Source organism: Oryzias latipes, chromosome 2 (genome assembly GCF_053564925.1).
Source record: "Oryzias latipes strain Hd-rR chromosome 2, Olatipes_Hd-rR_3.1".
NCBI classification, from domain to species: Eukaryota; Metazoa; Chordata; class Actinopteri; order Beloniformes; family Adrianichthyidae; genus Oryzias; species Oryzias latipes.
In genome coordinates, this window is record NC_136238.1 from 25,911,046 (window position 1) to 25,930,169 (window position 19,124).

At 38.5% G+C, this 19,124-nt stretch overlaps 3 protein-coding genes across 6 annotated transcripts in view; 1 reads left to right on the forward strand and 2 right to left on the reverse strand.

The window, feature by feature from the left end:
* LOC144987890 (uncharacterized) overlaps positions 1-19,124 on the reverse strand; it is a 461,750-nt gene that overhangs the window by 409,994 nt on the left and 32,632 nt on the right. The window lies entirely within an intron of this gene.
* LOC144986943 (uncharacterized) overlaps positions 1-19,124 on the reverse strand; it is a 239,117-nt gene that overhangs the window by 107,027 nt on the left and 112,966 nt on the right. The window lies entirely within an intron of this gene.
* LOC144987268 (uncharacterized) overlaps positions 1-19,124 on the forward strand; it is a 193,711-nt gene that overhangs the window by 44,271 nt on the left and 130,316 nt on the right. Inside the window, exon 2 of one of the 3 annotated variants that reach the window (XM_078936570.1) lies at positions 11,707-12,029. In XM_078936570.1, the coding sequence (XP_078792696.1) occupies positions 11,858-12,029 (172 nt within the window). In that variant the 5' untranslated portion in view covers positions 11,707-11,857. Of the gene's footprint in view, positions 1-6,548; positions 12,030-19,124 lie in introns of those variants that run through there. The other 2 variants (XM_078936575.1, XR_013651150.1) reach the window with 2 other exon arrangements.

The following is a 19,124-nucleotide window of genomic DNA, read 5'->3' on the forward strand; positions in this document are numbered from 1 at the left end:
TGCTATGGAGATAAAATCAATAGGAAAGCCGCCATTTTGGAAAAAGTGGATTTTCTGTCAACTTAGAACATGTAGCTTTTAACAATATGATACTCTCAAACAAAGTGTTTTTTTGAGTCAGTTGATGATGCTGATTCCAATGCTAGCACTTTTAACCATTTTAGCAACATCTTCAAATTTTCAACAGTCCAGTCATTTTTGTATCAACTTAAGCTTTCATGCTTAACTCCTTCTACATTTTTTGACCTATTTTAGCCATTCTACTATTACAATGTTCAACTTTTTCAACTTTTTCCTGCTATGATTTTTTTTTAAATCTTTTAACTTTTAAAGATATTCCGGGATTTCCCAGGATTTTTGCTTCATTAAAATACATAGGAAATCTTTTTTTTAACTTCTTTTACAGTTTTTTACCTACTTTAACCATTCTACTTTTAAAATGTTGAGGTCTTTCAGCTCTGTTCAGCCATTTCTTCAGCAAATTCAGCTTTCATTCAGCATTATAGCATTCAACCCTGCATTTTCTTCTGGAAATGCAGCTCCTTCTAGTGTTACATTTGTTTTCTTCTTATGCCATCTTCCGCCGTTTTTCGGCACTTAACTCTTCCTACAATTTTTAACCTATTTGAACCGTTCAACTTTTAAAATGTTCAGCTCTTTCATCTTATTACTGCTATGACTTTTGGTTTTTCAAATCCTTGTACTTTTTAAGATATTTTAGGATATTTCAGGTTTTTATGCTTCATTGAAATACATTGAAAAAAAATCCTTGCAAACCTTTGTTTCTTTCAACCATTATAACTTCAACATACTTGTAGCTAGAGACACCGTTCAAACATTAAAATGATCACAAGGCTTTGGACTATAAAATACGTTTAGAAATCATTATGGGATGTCGACACAACCTAATGTTGGTGGCCTTTTTATGACAAAATCTGAAGCAAATATTGCAATAAACTTAATCCATGGCTGGAACTGAACATATTGAAATTCACTGGATCTGGACATATAAGGAATGTGGGCGTGGTTAGCCAACAAACTTCGTTGCTAAGGACGTCCAAAGGTTTACTTTTACCGATTTGTCTGAAACTGACGTCGATTTGTTCGTCATCCCATGCCGACCCAAACATAAAATGTTTGCTATGGAGATAAAATCAATAGAAAAGCCGTCATTTTGAAAAAAGTGGATTTTTTTATCAACCAAGAACATGTAGCTTTTACCAATATGATACTCTCAAACAATGTGTTTTTTGAGTCAGTTGATGATGCTGATTCCAATGCTAGCACTTTTAGCCATTTTAGCAACATCTTTAAATTTTCAACAGTTCAGCCATTTTTTCATCAACTTAAGCTTTCATGCTCAACTCCGTCTACAAATTTTGACCTGTTTTGGTCATTCTACTTTTACAATGTTCACCTTTGACTTGTGGTCCTTTAACTTTTCAAAATATTTCAGGATTTTGCAGGACAGTTTAGCCATTTTTTTGAACAATTTCAGCTTTCATGCTTAACTCCTTCTACAATGTTTGACCTATTTTAGACATTCTACTTTTACAATGTTCAGCTTTTTCCTCATATTTCTGCTTTCATTCAGCAATACAGCATTCAACCCTGCATTTTCTTCTGGAAATGCAGCTCCTTCTAGTTTTTTTTATTCTTTACACCTATCTTCCGCCGTTTTTCGCCGCTTAACTCCTTCTACAATTTTTAACCGATTGTAACCATTCAACTTTTAAAATGTTCAGCTCTTTCTGCTTATTTGTGCTATGACTTTTGGTTTTTCAAATCCTTTTACTTTTTAAGATATTCCAGGTTTTCCCGGAATTTTTGCTCCATTGAAATACATGGAGAATTTTTCGTTCAGAAGTTCACAGTTAAACTCCTTCTACAATTTTTCACCTATTTTAACCGTTCGACTATGAAAATGTTCAGCTCTTTCATCTTATTCTAGCTATGACATTTTGTCCTTCAAATCCCTGAACTTTTCCATTTATTCCCGGATATTCCTGAATTTTCCAATCTTTTTGCTCCATTGGCCACACCTTTGCTTCTTTAAACAATTGTAACTTTAACATTCTTTTGGCTAGAGACACCGTTCAAATATTGAAATGTTCACAAGGTTTTGGACTTCAACATAAGGCTCAAAATTATTATGGGATGGCAACACCACCTACAGTTTGGCGGCCATTTTGTGCCAAAATGTGAGGCAATTTTAAACTTCTTCAAACTTTCACCTATTTTTACCATTCTACTATTACAATGTTCAACCCTTTCATCTTATTCCTTTCAGCTATGACTTTTGTCCTTCAAATCTTTGAACTTTTCCAGATATTCCCGGAGATTCCCAGATTTTCCAATGTTTTTGCTCCATTGGCCACACCTTTGCTTCTTTAAACAATTGTAACTTTAATATTCTTTTGGCTAGAGACACCGTTCAAATATTGAAATGTTCACAAGGTTTTGGACTTCAACATAAGGTTCAAAATTATTATGGGATGGCAACACCACCTACAGTTTGGCGGCCATTTTGTGCCAAAATGTGAGGCAATTTTAAACTTCTTCAAACTTTCACCTATTTTTACCATTCTAGTATTACAATGTTCAACCCTTTCAGCTTATTCCATTCAGCTACGACTTTTAGTCTTTCAAATGTTTGCACTTTTCAAGATATTCCATGATTTTCCATGATTTTCCAAGATTTTTGCTTCATTTAAATACATGGAGAATCCTTGAAAACCTTTGTTGCTTTCAAGCATTATAACTTTAACATGCTTTCAGCTAGAGGCACCGTTCAAACATTGAAATGCTCACAAGGCTTTGGACTTCAACATACGTTTTGAAATTATTATGGGATGGCAACACAACCTACTGTTTGGTGGGCATTTTTTGACAAAATCTGAAGAAAATATTGCAATAAACGTCATCCATGGCTGGAACTGAACATATTGAAATTCACTGGATCTGGACATATAAGGAATGTGGGCGTGGTTAGCAAACAAAGTTCGTTGCTAAGGACGTCCAAAAGTTTACTTTTTCCGATTCATCTGAAACCAACGTTGATTTGTTCCTCATCTCCAGGCGACCCAAACATAAAATGGTTGCTATGGAGATAAAATCAATAGAAAAGCCGCCATTTTGAAAAGACTGGATTTTTTATCAACTTAGAACATGTAGCTTTGACCAATATGATACTCTCAAACAATAATGTTTTTTGGAGTCAGTTGATGATGCTGATTCCAATGCTAGCACTTTTAGCCATTTTAGCAACATCTTCAAATTTTCAAAAGTTCAGCCATTTTTTCAACAATTTCAGCTTTCATGCTTAACTCCTTCTACAAATTTTGACCTATTTTAGCCATTCTACTATTACAATGTTCAACTTTTTTAGCTTATTCCCGCTATGACTTTTTTTCTCAAATCTTTGAACTTTTAAAGATATTCGAGGATTTTTGCTTCATTAAAATACATAAGAAATCTTATAGCTTAACTTCTTATACAGTTTTTTACCCACTTTGACCATTCTACGTTTAAAATGTTGAGCTCTTCCAGCTTTGTTCAGCCATTTCTTTAGCAAATTCAGCTTTCATTCAGCAATACAGCATTCAACCCTGCATTTTCTTCTGGAAATGCAGCCTCTTCTAGTTATTATAGTATCTTCCGCCGTTTTTTGGCGTTTAACTACTTCTACAATTTTTAACCTATTTTAACCATTCTACTATTAAAATGTTCATCTCTTTCATCTTATTTCTGCTATGACTTTTGGTTTTTCAAATCCTTTTACTTTTTAAGATATTCCAGGTTTTCCGGGAATTTTTGCTCCATTGAAATACATGGAGAATTTTTCGTTCAGAAGTTCACAGCTAAACTCCTTCTACAATTTTTCACCTATTTTAACCGTTCGACTATGAAAATGTTCAGCTCTTTCATCTTATTCTAGCTATGACATTTTGGTCCTTCAAATCTTTGAACTTTTCCAGATATTCCCGGATATTCCCAGATTTTCCAATGTTTTTGCTCCATTGGCCACACCTTTGCTTCTTTAAACAATTGTAACTTTAACATTCTTTTGGCTAGAGACACCGTTCAAATATAGAAATGTTCACAAGGTTTTGGACTTCAACATAAGGTTCAAAATTATTATGGGATGGCAACACCACCTACAGTTTGGCGGCCATTTTGTGCCAAAATGTGAGGCAATTTTAAACTTCTTCAAACTTTCACCTATTTTTACCATTCTACTATTACAATGTTCAACCCTTTCAGCTTATTCCTTTCAGCTATGACTTTTGGTCCTTCAAATCCTTGAACTTTTCCAGATATTCCCGGATATTCCCAGATTTTCCAATGTTTTTGCTCCATTGGCCACACCTTTGCTTCTTTAAACAATTGTAACTTTAACATTCTTTTGGCTAGAGACACCTTTCAAATATTGAAATTTCACAAGGTTTTGGACTTCAACATAAGGTTTAAAAATTATTATGGGATGGCAACACCACCTACAGTTTGGCGGCCATTTTGTGCCAAAATGTGAGGCAATTTTAAACTTCTTCAAACTTTCACGTATTTTAATCCTTCTACTATTACAATGTTCAACCCTTTCAGCTTATTCCTTTCAGTTACGACTTTTAGTCTTTCAAATCTTTGAACTTTTCAAGATATTCCAAGATTTTCCAGGATTTTCCAAGATTTTTGCTTCATTTAAATACATGGAGAATCCTTGAAAACCTTTGTTGCTTTCAAGCATTATAACTTTAACATGCTTTCAGCTAGAGGCACCGTTCAAACATTGAAATGCTCACAAGGCTTTGGACTTCAACATACGTTTTGAAATTATTATGGGATGGCAACACAACCTACTGTTTGGTGGCCATTTTTTGACAAAATCTGAAGCAAATATTCCAATAAACTTCATCCATGGCTGGAACTGAACATATTGAAATTCACTGGATCTGGACATATAAGGAATGTGGGCGTGGTTAGCAAACAAACTTCGTTGCTAAGGACGTCCAAAGGTTTACTTTTTCCGATTTGTCTGAAACTGACGTCGATTTGTTCGTCATCCCATGCCGCCCCAAACGTAAAATGGTTGCTATGGAGATAAAATTAATAGAAAAGCCGCCATTTTGAAAAAAGTGGATTTTCTGTCAACTTATAACATGTAGCTTTTACTAATATGATTCTCTCAAACAATTTGTTTTTTTGAGTCAGTTGATGATGCTGATGCTAGCACTTTTTGACATTTTAGCATCATCTTCAAATTTTCAACAGTACATCCATTTTTTTAACAATTTGAGCTTTCATGCTTAAGTCCATCTACAAATTTTGACCTGTTTTGGTCATTCTACTTTTACAATGTTCACCTTTGACTTGTGGTCCTTTAATTTTTCAAAATATTCCAGGATTTTGCAGGCAGTTCAGCCATTTTTTTTGAACAATTTCAGCTTTCATGCTTAACTCCTTCTACAATGTTTGACCTATTTTAGACATTCTACTTTTACAATGTTCAGCTTTTTCATCATATTTCTGCTTTCATTCAGCAATACAGCATTCAACCCTGCATTTTCTTCTGGAAATGCAGCTCCTTCTAGTGTTACATTTGTTTTCTTCTTATGCTATCTTCCGCCGTTTTTCGGCACTTAACTCCTCCTACAATTTTTAACCTATTTGAACCGTTCAACTTTTAAAATGTTCAGCTCTTTCATCTTATTACTGCTATGACTTTTGGTTTTTCAAATCCTTGTACTTTTTAAGATATTTTAGGATATTTCAGGATTTTTTGCTTCATTGAAATACATTGAAAAAAAATCCTTGCAAACCTTTGTTTCTTTCAACCATTATAACTTCAACATACTTGTAGCTAGAGACACCGTTCAAACATTAAAATGATCACAAGGCTTTGGACTATAAAATACGTTTAGAAATCATTATGGGATGTCGACACAAACTACTGTTTGGTTGCCATTTTATGACAAAATCTGAAGCAAATATTGCAATAAACTTCATCCATGGCTGGTACTGAACATATTGAAATTCACTGGATCTGGACATATATGGAATGTGGGCGTGGTTAGCAAACAAACTTCGTTGCTAAGGACGTCCAAAGGTTTACTTTTTCCGATTTGTCTGAAACTGACGTCAATCTGTTCGTCATCCCCAGGCGACCCAAACATAAAATGGTTGCTATGGAGATAAAATTAATAGAAAAGCCGCCATTTTGAAAAAAGTGGATTTTTCCGTCAAATTAGAACATGTAGCTTTTACCAACATGACACTCTTAAACAATGTGGTTTTTTGAGTCAGTTGATGATGCTGATGCTAGCACTTTTAGCCATTTCAGCATCATCTTCAAATTTTCAACAGTACATCCATTTTTTCAACAATTTCAGCTTTCACGCTTAACTCCTTCTACAATGTTTGACCTATTTTAGACATTATACTTTTACAATGTTCAGCTTTTTCATCATATTTCTGCTTTCATTCAGCAATACAGCATTCAACCCTGCATTTTCTTCTGGAAATGCAGCTCCTTCTAGTTATTATTATTATTATTATTATTTATACTATCTTCCGCCGTTTTTTGACACTTAACTACTTCTACAATTTTTAACCTATTTTTACCATTCAACTTTTAAAATGTTCAGCTCTTTCAGCTTATTATTGCTATGACTTTTGGTACTTCTACTCCTTGTACTTTTTAAGATATTCCAGTTTTTCCGGGAATTTTTGCCCTATTAAAATGCATTGGAAAGTTATGGTGCAAGAGGTTCCCGGATCGACACCAGGTTCGGACACTTGAAATTTTTCTACCATTCACCTTTTTAAATGTTCAACTCTTTCAACTTATTACAGATATTACTTTTGGTCATTCAAATCATTAAAATTTTTAAGACATTCCAAGATTTTGCAGGATTTTTGCTCCTTTAAATACATAGGGAATTCTTGTGCTTAACCTTTTTTACAGGTTTTCACCTTTTTTAACCATTTTACTTTTAAAATGTTGAGCTCTTTCAGCTCAGTTCAGCCATGTCTTTAACAAATTAAACTTTCTTCTAGCAATACAGCATTGAATCCTGTATTTTCTTCTGGAAATGCATCTCCTTCTACAATTTTTTTACGTCCACAATTTTTTTACCACCACTTTTGGTCCTTCAAATCCTTCGACTTTTCAAAAGGGAAAACTTTCGTTCGTTTTTCCACGTAAAATACGAACTGTGGCATGAAACCGTTTCAACTCGGCTTCGCCCACTAGAACGGTACACGACAAGCCTTATTTATTTATACCGGCTGCATTGTAATGTAACTAAAGTGTTAGCTCAGTGGCTAAGGTGAACGGTTTATCATACTGAGGTTCTGAGTTCAATTCCAGCATTTGTCTTTTTCTGCATGGTTTTTTACCTTGCCTTTCTTGATAACATTCAGTTCCACTCACTTAAATCTATTTCGTTACATGGAAGAATTTTCTTTCAGGTGGTATTACTCATAAATTTTGACTTTTTATCCTTTAACTTTTAGGGATTTTCCAGGACAGTTCAGCCATTTCATCAGCAAGTCCAGCTTTCATTAAGCAGTACAGCATTCAATCTTTGACAACCTTAGTTTGATTCTTCCAACCCTTACAACTTCCACACAATTTTAGCTAGAGACACCATTCAAACGTTAAAATGATCAGAGCAGCTTAAAGCACACACACAAACACTCGATGTATGTTAGAAAAAACAGTGGGAGCAAATCTAAGTTAGTTTTGATGTATTTTTTATTTTCCTCCTCGTAGCTGGAAGCTGCAGTTCAAACATGTGCTCCAGCCATCTTGTGAACAAACGTCAGGACCCTGGCCTTAGCCCCGCCCACGGCCGCTAAGGCTCATGGGAAGTGTTAATTCCCACACCATGAGTTAGGCGGCTGTTACGAGAAGTGACTATCATGTTGTTACTCCACGTATGTTATTGTTTAAATGACAATATAATGCTGTGTCATTCAGCTAGCTAGCTGATGATCAATATGTCTCTCCATTATACATGGATGACTGTGCTGTGATTGATGATACATGCGCAGTTGGGAAATTTAATCATGTGGCACAGAATTGTACATGGTGCCCCTTAATGGATGAGATTACTGTATGTCTACTTTAGTTTTAAATGATCAATGCATTAGACTGTAACATCAAGGTTTGAAATCATTAAGACATAGCGAGGGTTTGGCAGCCTTTTTGTGTTTTCAAATTTGATACCTTTGTTGCTTTTAACTTTCCTACCTTTGACATGCCTTTAGCTAGAAACACCGTTCAAACATTAAACTGCTCATAAGACTTTGTATTTCAATATAAGTTTTGAAATAATTATGGGATGGCAACACCAACTACGGTTTTGCGGCCATTTTGTGCCTAAAAGTGAGGCGATTTTAAACTATTTTTTTAAACCTATTTTAACCATTTTACTGTTGCTATGTTAAGATCTTTCAGCCTAATCCTTTCAGCTATTACTTTTGGTCTTTCAAATCCTTGAACCTTTCAAGGTTTTCCAGGATTTTCCAAGATTTTTCCTCCATTAAAATACATTGAGAATCCTTGAAAACCTTTGGTTCTATCAACCATCATAACTTCAACAGGCCTTTAGCTACAGACACTGTTCAAACATTAAATTGATCACAAGGCTTTGGAATATACTTTACTTTACTTTGACCTATTTTAGCCATTCTACTATTACAATGTTCAACTTTTTCAGCTTATTCCTGCTAGGACTTTTGTACCTTTACCTTTTCAAGGTTTTTCCAGTACAGTTCAGCCATTTCTTCAGCTAATTCAGCTTTCATTCAGCACTACAGCATTCAACCCTGCATTTTCTTCTGGAAATGCAGCTCCTTCTAGTTTATTATTATTTATACTATCTTCCGCCGTTTTTTGACACTTAACTCCTTCTACAATTTTTAACCGATTTTTACCATTCAACTTTTAAAATGTTCAGCTCTTTCAGCTTATTATTGCTATGACTTTTGGTACTTCTAATCCTTGTACTTTTTAAGATATTCCAGTTTTTCCGGGAATTTTTGCCCTATTAAAATGCATTGGGAAGTTATGGTGCAAGAGGTTCCCGGTTCGACCCCCCGTTCGGACACTTCAAATTTTTCTACCATTCACCTTTTTAAATGTTCAACTCTTTCAACTTATTACAGATATTACTTTTGGTCATTCAAATCATTAAAATTTTTAAGATATTCCAGGATTTTGCAGGATTTTTGCTCCATTAAAATACATAGGGAATTCTTGTGCTTAACCTTTTTTACAGGTTTTCACCTTTTTTAACCATTTTACTTTTAAAATTTTGAGCTCTTTCAGCTCAGTTCAGCCATTTCTTTTACAAATTAAGCTTTCTTTCAGCAATACAGCATTCAACCCTGCATTTTCTTCTGGAAATGCAGCTCCTTCTAGTTCCTGAACAGTTTGTTTTTGTTTTTGGTGTGAACTTCATTAGTTATCAATGTATTTTGAAAAAATTTGTAATGTTTTTTTACAGTTTACATGTTTTGCAGACTGCATGTTTTTTACACTTTTGCAGCTGTATTTATTTAATATTTAATATTTATTTCTTTATTTAATAATAATCTCATTTTTGATAATAATTTTTCATAATAATTTTAGTGATATTTTTAATTATTTAATATTAATGTCATTTGTGATGTCCTTTATTGATGTTATATTATATAGATTATTTCTGAATGTCGTGTTGCTGCCACAGATAAATGAAATTTCCCCATTGTGGGATTAATAAAGTCATCTATCTATCTATCTAAGTAGATTCCTCTGAACATTATTTCCCAGTCGGGGACTATCATGTCCCTGGTCTACAGATCAGCTGTGTTGTCTCATCCTAAGCCCATGAAGGTCAAGGAGGTTGTCATTTTTAGGTCTGACTTGCTGCAGCAGACATTACGTTCCCAACTAAACAGGATTGACCCATCCACTCCATGACAGTCAGACAGCAAACAAGGAGGAACCTTAAGGCAGACCTGCACTGGGCTGCAGAGGCTGAAATTACTGTCATTTAACTAAAATTGGCCCTGGCTGCAGCCTCTGAGCTGACAACACCAGATTATCATAGACCATTTTTCCTTGATGTTTCTGGAACAGAAGATCTATCAAACAATGTTCTGTTCCAGAGAAAAGGGGGAGGATCAGTAATACTTATGTACCTGAGCGTTATGACAACATGGATAAGAGACATCACAAATGCACCAAACATACATTTGGATTAACTAAACCACTCTAGCACATAGTCACACCCATTACAAATACTGACCACATATGGAGGACAGGTTTATGTGAACTCTCAGACATTCACGCTCTCTGAACAACATCTTAGAAGTACCCAACATCACATTCACACACAAAGGATGACAGACCACATGACCACAGGAACACCACATGTGTGTGCTGAACTGGTGGAAAAAACAGGAGAAGATCAGGTCAGATGTGCAGTCCACAGGGAGCAAAGAGTTGCAGACAGATGGTTGTTGTTTCAGGCATGACAAGGATGCATTGAGATCAGAATGTGCAGCAGTGGAAGATCAGAATGGTCAGCATGTGGTCAGAAAGGCAGAAAGACTAACAGGTCCCCAATCAGCTCAGAGAGCAAAAGTTGTTTAGCAGGATTACCTGAAGCAGAAGGAGCAGAGCTGTTCAGGAACAGAGTGGCAGTCAGAGCCATGCTTTGATGAGGTGGTAAGATTACAAAGGGGGGGTCACCAGGAAAACCAGGGAGGCTTCCAGTGGAACCAGCGACAGGGCGAGAGATCATAATTGATATTACAGAATGATGACCTCCATCAGAGGTTAAAGGTTACAGTGTTGGTGTGCTTGGATGCATTTACTGGGTGGTCAGAGGCGTGGCCCACCAAGAAGGAAAATAGCAAATCAGTAATAAAATGTCTATTAATCATTATGTTCAACACCATGATTTTCCCATAAAAGTCAGGTCTGACAATGGAATCCACTTCAGAAACCAGGACCTGCAGAAGGTTGGAGCCCTGTTAGGCCTGAAACATTCACTTGAAACGGTAAAACACCCACAGTCACAAGGAAAGGTGGAGAGAATAAATGGAACATTCAGACTAAATTGGGCAACATCTGTGCACAGACCAAATGAAATGGGGTTGGTGCTCTAACATTTGCTCTGATGTTAATCAGATGCTCAGTTATTCAGAGAGGGAGTTTGACCCACATGAGTAGCAGACAGAACGTTTTACAGGGCCACAGTCACAGTCTCTTAGGAGATCCAAACAGGGGTTCCATATTATTTTCTATGATCTTTTCAATCTGGATTTAATGGATTCTATTTATGCATGTATATTGTATTACAGAAATCTGCTTGATTCCTGCCTTCAGTAACAGATAATAGGTACCAAGGTCACCAGTAGGCCTGTTTTAGACTTTAGTCTCTGTTTTCTTTCTGTACTGGAGTGTTTATGGAGCCACGACACCTGCAATGTAGACTAGACTAAAACACACCATTCTAATGACGTATCTAGTATGTTTACATCTTCCCTTACTGAATAATAAAAAAGCCTTTTAGCCTTGAGGAAAGAGTGAGAGGACAGCCACAGAGCCTAACAGGTCGTGTTTCTCCACCTCTCCCCTTTTGGAAAAGGTTTGAAAATTCATGCAGACTCTTGTGTGTCTTTTCATTTCTGCACATTTCATTTTTGGATGTCCAGAACCATCCGAATCTGAGAAGGCCGGACGAGACAGCAACAAAGGCCAACGTGGATTGCTGTGATTGTGAGACTAGCAGATGATCGATCGGAGCTGCAGTGAAGAGGACGGCGGTGTTTCTGGGAGTTGGAGCTGAAGATCGGAGCAGGAACCATGTCTTCCCTTCAGTCTCTGAGAGAGTTGATCAGCGAGCGACTAGCTGCTGCTGCTTTAGAAATCTGCAGACTCTGTGAAGGAACCATCGTCCAGTACGAGCAGGAGCTCTGTCGTCAGCGCAGACTGCTGGATGTCATCTGGAAACCACAGCTGCAGCTCCACCACATAGGTATGTGACCTTCAACAAAGAAACAGAGAAGAAGCCCTTTGAGCTTCATGCTTTTCTTTGTGGGGACCCGACCGTCTGTCACTCAGTGGCAGTTCTACACTAACTTACTGTCCTGGCGGGGGTATGTGCTCCTGTGGGGTGATTTCGGGTACACCCCAGACTAGTGGTTTCTAATTTTACCCTTTCCATCGATTCCTCTCCAGTTTTCCCCTCCCCTCAAGTAAAGAGTCTGGGTGTCATCCTTGACAGTACATTATCATTTCAATCCCACATCAATAGCATTACTCGGTCAGCCTACTATCATTTACGTAATATTAATCGTCTCCGCCCCTCCCTCACCATCCACTCCGCCTCCATTTTAGTTCATAGTCTGGTCACTTCTCGTCTTGACTATTGTAATGCTCTTCTCTTTGGTCTTCCCAACAAAACTCTAAATAAGCTTCAGTTGGTCCAGAATTCAGCAGCCCGCATCATCACCAGAACTCCCTCCTTCCATCACATCACTCCGGTTGTCCAGCAGCTGCACTGGCTTCCAGTAGCCTTTAGGATTAACTTCAAGGTCCTTCTCTACACTTTCAAAGCCCTCCATAGCCTGGCTCCCTCCTATCTCTCTAATCTCCTCCATGTTAACACTCCCTCTCGCTCTCTTCGATCTTCTTCCTCCCTTCAGCTCTCTGTCCCTCCGGCCCGTATGGTTACCATGGGGAGCCGTGCCTTCAGTCGCTCTGCTCCCCAACTCTGGAACTCTCTCCCCCCAGACCTCCGTAACACTGACTCCTTTCTGATCTTTAAATCCAGACTAAAAAGCTATCTGTTTAAGCTTGCATTTCTGGAACACAATTTCTCATTCTCTGTCAGCTGATTTTACTAATAAATCCAACTTATTTATTGTTTTTAACACGTTGTGATTTTATTGTGTTTTACCTCTAACTTTGTACGGTGACCTTGGGTGTTTTGAAAGGCGCTTTTAAATAAAATGTATTATTATTATTACACTGATATTCAGACATACTGTGCAACATGTCCTACCTGCCAGAAAACTGTCATTATACATAAGTCAGACAGAGCATTACTGCACCCACTTCCTATCATTTCCACACCATTCAGGAGAATAGCCATGGACATTGTTGGACCTTTACCTAAGAGCAGCAGTGGTCACGAGTAGGGATGGGTACTGTGCCGTGCCCCAGTATTGAACGAGGCCCGGGGCAACATTCTTCAAGACCGCAGCAGGGGTTGACATAGCCCAGAAATTTGCACTGGCCCTTCCTGAAAGTTACTGGCCCGACACCGCGCACAGCGCGAAACGCCACCGCCAAGCAATGGACGCCGCCGGTCGGACTAAACTTTAAACTAAAATTTTAATATGGTGCAATTTGGTGCATTCTGGTGACATCTAGCACTTATTTATACACTTTTCAATGACTGAAAATAGACCATATCAAACTTAAATCTGCTCTAGTCTGTTTCAGATTTTTTGAAGAGAGCACTGCAGTGTAGTAGGTCACACTAGTTAAGAAGTTTTCATGCTGCTTCTAATCACTGCTATTTCATCAACAGTTAAGAAGTTTTATTGACTTTTCTGCTCTGACTGCCTTGAGGTTCTGCTTTTTGTTACTGTTGCAAAGTTACATTTACTTTTTAGTTACTTTAGTTACTTAATTAAATTAAATAATTGAAAAATTAAAAAAAAAATTACTGAGATCAATCAGCTAACTAGAAATACTTACTGCTTACAGTGTTGTAAAGAAAAACAAAATTAAGTACTTTGACATTATACTGCATTTGACTCTGAGATTCAGGTATTTTGAGTTGCCTTTGATTCTTTGACATTCAGCTTAAAGCTTAGTGCATACAGTTTCATCTTCAATGCATTCATTAAATATCTTGCTGTCCATAGTACTAATTCCACCCATTACTCCATCTAACATATCCCTATCTATTCCTGCCATGTCTTCCACATCTCACATGCTTCAGTCTCTGAACACTAGCCGTGTTTACATGGTCAAAAGTAATTGGAAAGAACGCCTGATCGGAAGGAAAACACGTCATGTAAACACACCGAACAGAATACTCTGCCCTGATCAGACTCGTTCAGATCTAAAATTCTTTCCAATGGAGATAGGTGGGTTATACCGATCGTTTATCCGATCATTGTTCATGTAAACGGTTCATTCCGACTGTGTGTCACTACTGCTCTGGTTTACGTCATGCATAGATGTTTCGCTGAGAGAAAGCTTTGGAGCTCATACAGGACCGGCCAGCTGCTCTGCGGAGGCCCCGTGAAAAGTGCCGCTCTGCTCTCGCCCCCCTGGCGAGGGAGATGCGAGAGAGGAGCTCTTCGTGCCCCGTGACCCAGCCCCCGAGCTCTCCGTCCCGGTTCGGGTGCCAGTGGACCGAGTGAACCATGTCTCAGAGTCTGAGCAGAGCAGCCGGACTTATTAATACCGTATTTTCCGGACTATAAGTCGCACTTTTTTTCATAGTTTGGCAAGGGGTGCGACTGATACTCCGCAGCAACTTATATTAGAAATAAATTGAAATAAATACATTGTTAACCCTCCTGTTATGTTCATTTGTGAGGAACAGAGATGATGTTTCTGGGTCAATTTGATGTATGAGGTATGTTAGGTGTTAAGAGGATGTTAAGTGACTCAGAGAATCAGCAAACTTTTTTTTACAGTAAGATCTTGAAGGCTAACAACATAATATTCTATTTTCCAATGATTTCATAGATTCAGAAATGCAATAAAAGTGAAAACTGTTTCTACAAATACAGGATGAAAACAGAGTATTAGTTAGTCAATGATGCTTCATGAAAGGAATAAATAAATAAGTTTGAGAAAAAATTACTGTGAAATTATTAGATAAACAGTCTGCTATGATTGTGTCATATAAGGTTGTGAAAGTTAAAATGCGACTTATAGTCCAGTGCGACTTATCTGTGTTTTTTTCTACTTTATAATGCATTTTTGGGCTGGTGCGACTTATACTCCGGTGCGACTTATAGTCCGGAAAATACGGTATGTGTGAGGGGAGGGTGCTTTCTTACGTGTGCGTTTTGTTGTATGTAATATGTGGGAGACATGGATCCGTCCCTCCGCTCTGGGTTAGCGACTGCCGGCTTTAGGAGAACCGCGTCTGAGAAGAGCACGGACCGCCAGCACACACATTGGCTTTGGGGCGGTGTGTGCTCAGAGTAGAAATGCCTCTTGGTGCTAAGAAACCGTTGAAACAAACACGAGGATTTGTGTTTCCAGTTATGTCCCGACAAAATAAAGACTGATGTTATTCCCAGACATTTACGTGCAGCCAAGATGCAGATTACAGCTTTTCCCGCATGGTCCTGGATTTTGTGTCAATCAAAAGGCTAATGTTGTTAGCGCGTGTTAGCCTTCTCCTAACCCTTCTTCCAGCTCCGTTCTTCCCCCAAAAAGTACTGACCACACGGATTAAAAATAAAACGATGAGCAAACAGGCGCTTCATAATATTCATCGCATTAATAAAAGCACGTTTGGAAGATCGTCTCGGATATTACCGAACTGTTGCATGTATGTGGCAGCTGTTTGTTTACAACGGGACTCATTTTCTCTTCCGAGATTTTTTAACACTACTGTGCATGCCCTAATGATTCATTCCAACCAAAAGTGTGGCCCAGGTAACCCCGGCTACTGTTCGCTGTTGCGGCGCGGCACGTGACCAAAACAATCATGGCGGACGTCAAACTTTCAAAGCGATGAAGACGAGGTATATCTACATGTTTTCGCAAAACATACTTTATTGAAAAAGGTGAAAAATATAAACTGTTAGATATTTTAGTGGCCCGAGCGGACAAGTGAAAAATAAAGTCTTGTGGTCCGTACTGCTCGAGCGAGCTGGACATGGCCAGCGGACAAATGGCTATGTCGAGCCCTGGCCTCCCCCAGCCGTGCACTGCGTCCGCTAGAATTAATCATTGAGATTGGCTTGGTCAGCCAAATACAAAAACAAAAACCTGAAGGATCACAAGGAATCAGGCTGCTGATGCCCAAAATGAATGAACAGCGAGGCGCCAACAGTTCTCACATACAGTCACCTTGATGGCAGTGATGCCAAGCTGCTCTTGGAAAAGTTTAATCAACCGGGAGGTTAAGTTGTTTCCCTGGTCTGTCAGAATTTCATCAGGTATTCCTACCCTGGAGAAAAACTGAATTAACGCTCTCATGACTGCAGGAGCTGTAATGGTGTGCAGGGGAAAAGCTTCTAGGAACCGTGTAGCATAATCAGAGACCACCAGGATTTACTCGTGACTCGGGATGGGTATTGTCAAGGTTACTACTACTCTTATTGATACTGCTTATCGATACGGCATTTTAACGGTAGTCTTATTGATACTTTTTGAGGACGAAAAATAAACAAATAAATTAAGAACACAAAGTGTTTTATTTCGTCATTATGTAACAGCATTGTTTTTTAACAAAACATTTGACTTTATACATGAGAATGTTCCAATAAAAACATGGAATGCACGTTGATGTGCTAGACCAGGGTCGGCAACCTGAACCTCTCTAAGAGCCATTTGGATCAGTTTCCCACTGAGATGAAAGCACAGGGAGCCACAACACTAGATGTGTTAGAAAAAAGGTTTTTGCCGATAAATAATGATAGTTCATTTGACAATACTTGTATTGATTCAAAATGCTGTCAGGATATTTATTTTATTATTTGTATTCTTTATGAGAGTGATCTTTCCTTTGATCTTTTGTCCATTTTTCACAACCTTCAATAGACTTTTCTGTCTGTCAAGCACCAGAGTTAAGATGAGTGGGATGATGGAAACAAATTCACTTTGATGTAGACTCCTTTCTATTTATTTTCTTGAAATCCATTTAACCCAAATCATTACATTAATTTTATGGATGACAACTATGTTTTAATAGGAAGCAGCTGTTAGTTTGTTGCGGGTCTGGAATCATAAGCGGATGAGTCTAAGCCCCGCCCCCGCCTCTCTCCCGCATCATACGGTCATTGTAGCAGCAAGGTGACAGTGGGGGCGCCATGACGCAAATTTAATTCGTTTTAAGCGGAAATGGGTGATCTTAGTCTAAGGGGATAAAAGGATTTTTTTTTATTTTTTTGGGTGCTCACATGTCCCCTGTCAAGCTTCAGACACGCCCCCTCAGTGTGCTTATGTTGCTCTCTTACTTCTGCCTTCTCGGTACTACCTGATGGTGTTAAAGGCACCATGACACTCTGAGAACATGATAGTTGTTTTACAAAATCACAGAGAGCCGCTGCATTTTGGACCGTTTAGCTCTTTCCGCCATCCTAAAACTTTGGTAGCGTTCCTGTGAGCGCGCCGCTCTATCTACTGTCTACTGTCTACTCTATCTACTGTACTGTCTAAACAACAGCCCCGCCCCCCGTGCACACAAATAGTCAGACAGACCTCTCCTCTTCAGAGAGAACAGCGAAACTAATATAATCATTAATTAAAGGAAAATTGACTGACTTGTAGAGTTAATTATGGCAGATAACGTTTATATCTTGTGGGACCCAAAAAAAGCGACTTCTCCAGTACCGATAGCAGAACCGTTGAGGTCAGATCTTAACGATACTGCTGATATTGCTGATGTTCTCACTGTTTGGCCTCACCATCCCTCCCAGTGGTTTTTTTGGCTTTAGGTGGCACTCAAAGTGTTATGTATCAGTTTTGCTTTCGGCTGTCATATCAGTCATGTTTTCGACTACATTTCTCAGACGTCCTGTGCTGGACTTGGTGTAATCCTATGGGCTCTCCTTTGTTTTGCATCTTCTTGGTGTTTTCTCTGTGTTCTATTTTCCTCCATTATCACCGGTCTTTTGCATTTTTCTGGTCGCGACTCGTTTTCGAATCTAGAATTCCGCTTTGTTTAAGTAAGACATGTGGTCCTATGACCATTTATGTCCTATGACCATGGATCTCTGGTTTTTTGATGCATGCCACTATGTCATCCCTCGTGTTTGTGCAGCACATCCTTAATTCAATCTTTGGTTGTATAATTAAGAATTTGTCTCTGTTGGGCCACCTGAATTTTGCTATGTGCATTTTTCCCCACGGCCATCTTGTTTTCTTGTTCTGGGTAGCTGAGTCCTGGACCTCCGTGTTCCTGTTGTTCTGGATGTTTCTGTCTTTTTTTGGTCTCTAATTCTCAATGCTTTGAGTGGTTTTGTTATGATGATGACTGTTTGGATCTTTGGTCTCCCTCCACTTGTTTTCTGATGGTCAATCCTCTCCCGTCATAATCCCGCTGAGACTTTGAGGGCTGCGTCACTTCTCACGATTTGCGCAGCTGCACTGTGTCCTGCGCATGTGTTCCTATTCGAGTAATTACGAAAAAGAAAATTTCTACATGTTTTTTACATTTCTACATACTAATCATATATCTGTTACCTTTTCACCAGTACAGAGTTCCCTTGTTTTATTGCAGGAGTTTCGTTGTAAACATAACCGTGATCGCTGAAATCCAAGGAGTCTGACTACAGAAGTTTATGGCAGTAAAACTCCTCACTGACTAAATATGCTTTTCTCAGACAGACATGACAATTTTCATCCTTTTCTCTTGTTTGAAATCTCGAACTTTCATGGAAATTAAGTCCAGGATCTTAGAATAAAAACAAAGATCTGATGGATCAAAGATTTCTGTAGATCTGAAGAGCTCCGCGTTTCTGTACAGGAGACACGGCACGGACTGAGGAGATTGATTGACAGGGTTTCCAGCCAATCAGGACACAGAACAGGGTGCTGTTTAAAAAACGCAGCATAATCGCTCTAAAAAAATGAGCTAAACCGGTAAAGATGAACTGCGACGTAGAAAGAGAAGACTCTCTTCTGTTATGTTTGACAGGAATTTTAGAGGGTTTCAGGTTGGAGCACAGACTGCAGAAGGGGGGGATAAAATGTCACGTCTTGATCATGTGGGCAGATAAAAAAAAACACGGGCCTCTGATATTGTTCAGTGGGCCTGACCAAACATGGGGGCAAGCCGGATTAAGCCCGTGGGCCGGGCCGGGTTCAGTGGTGGGCCGTAGTTTGCCTGAACTAGTGTGAAATATATGATTGAGCTGTTTTCGAC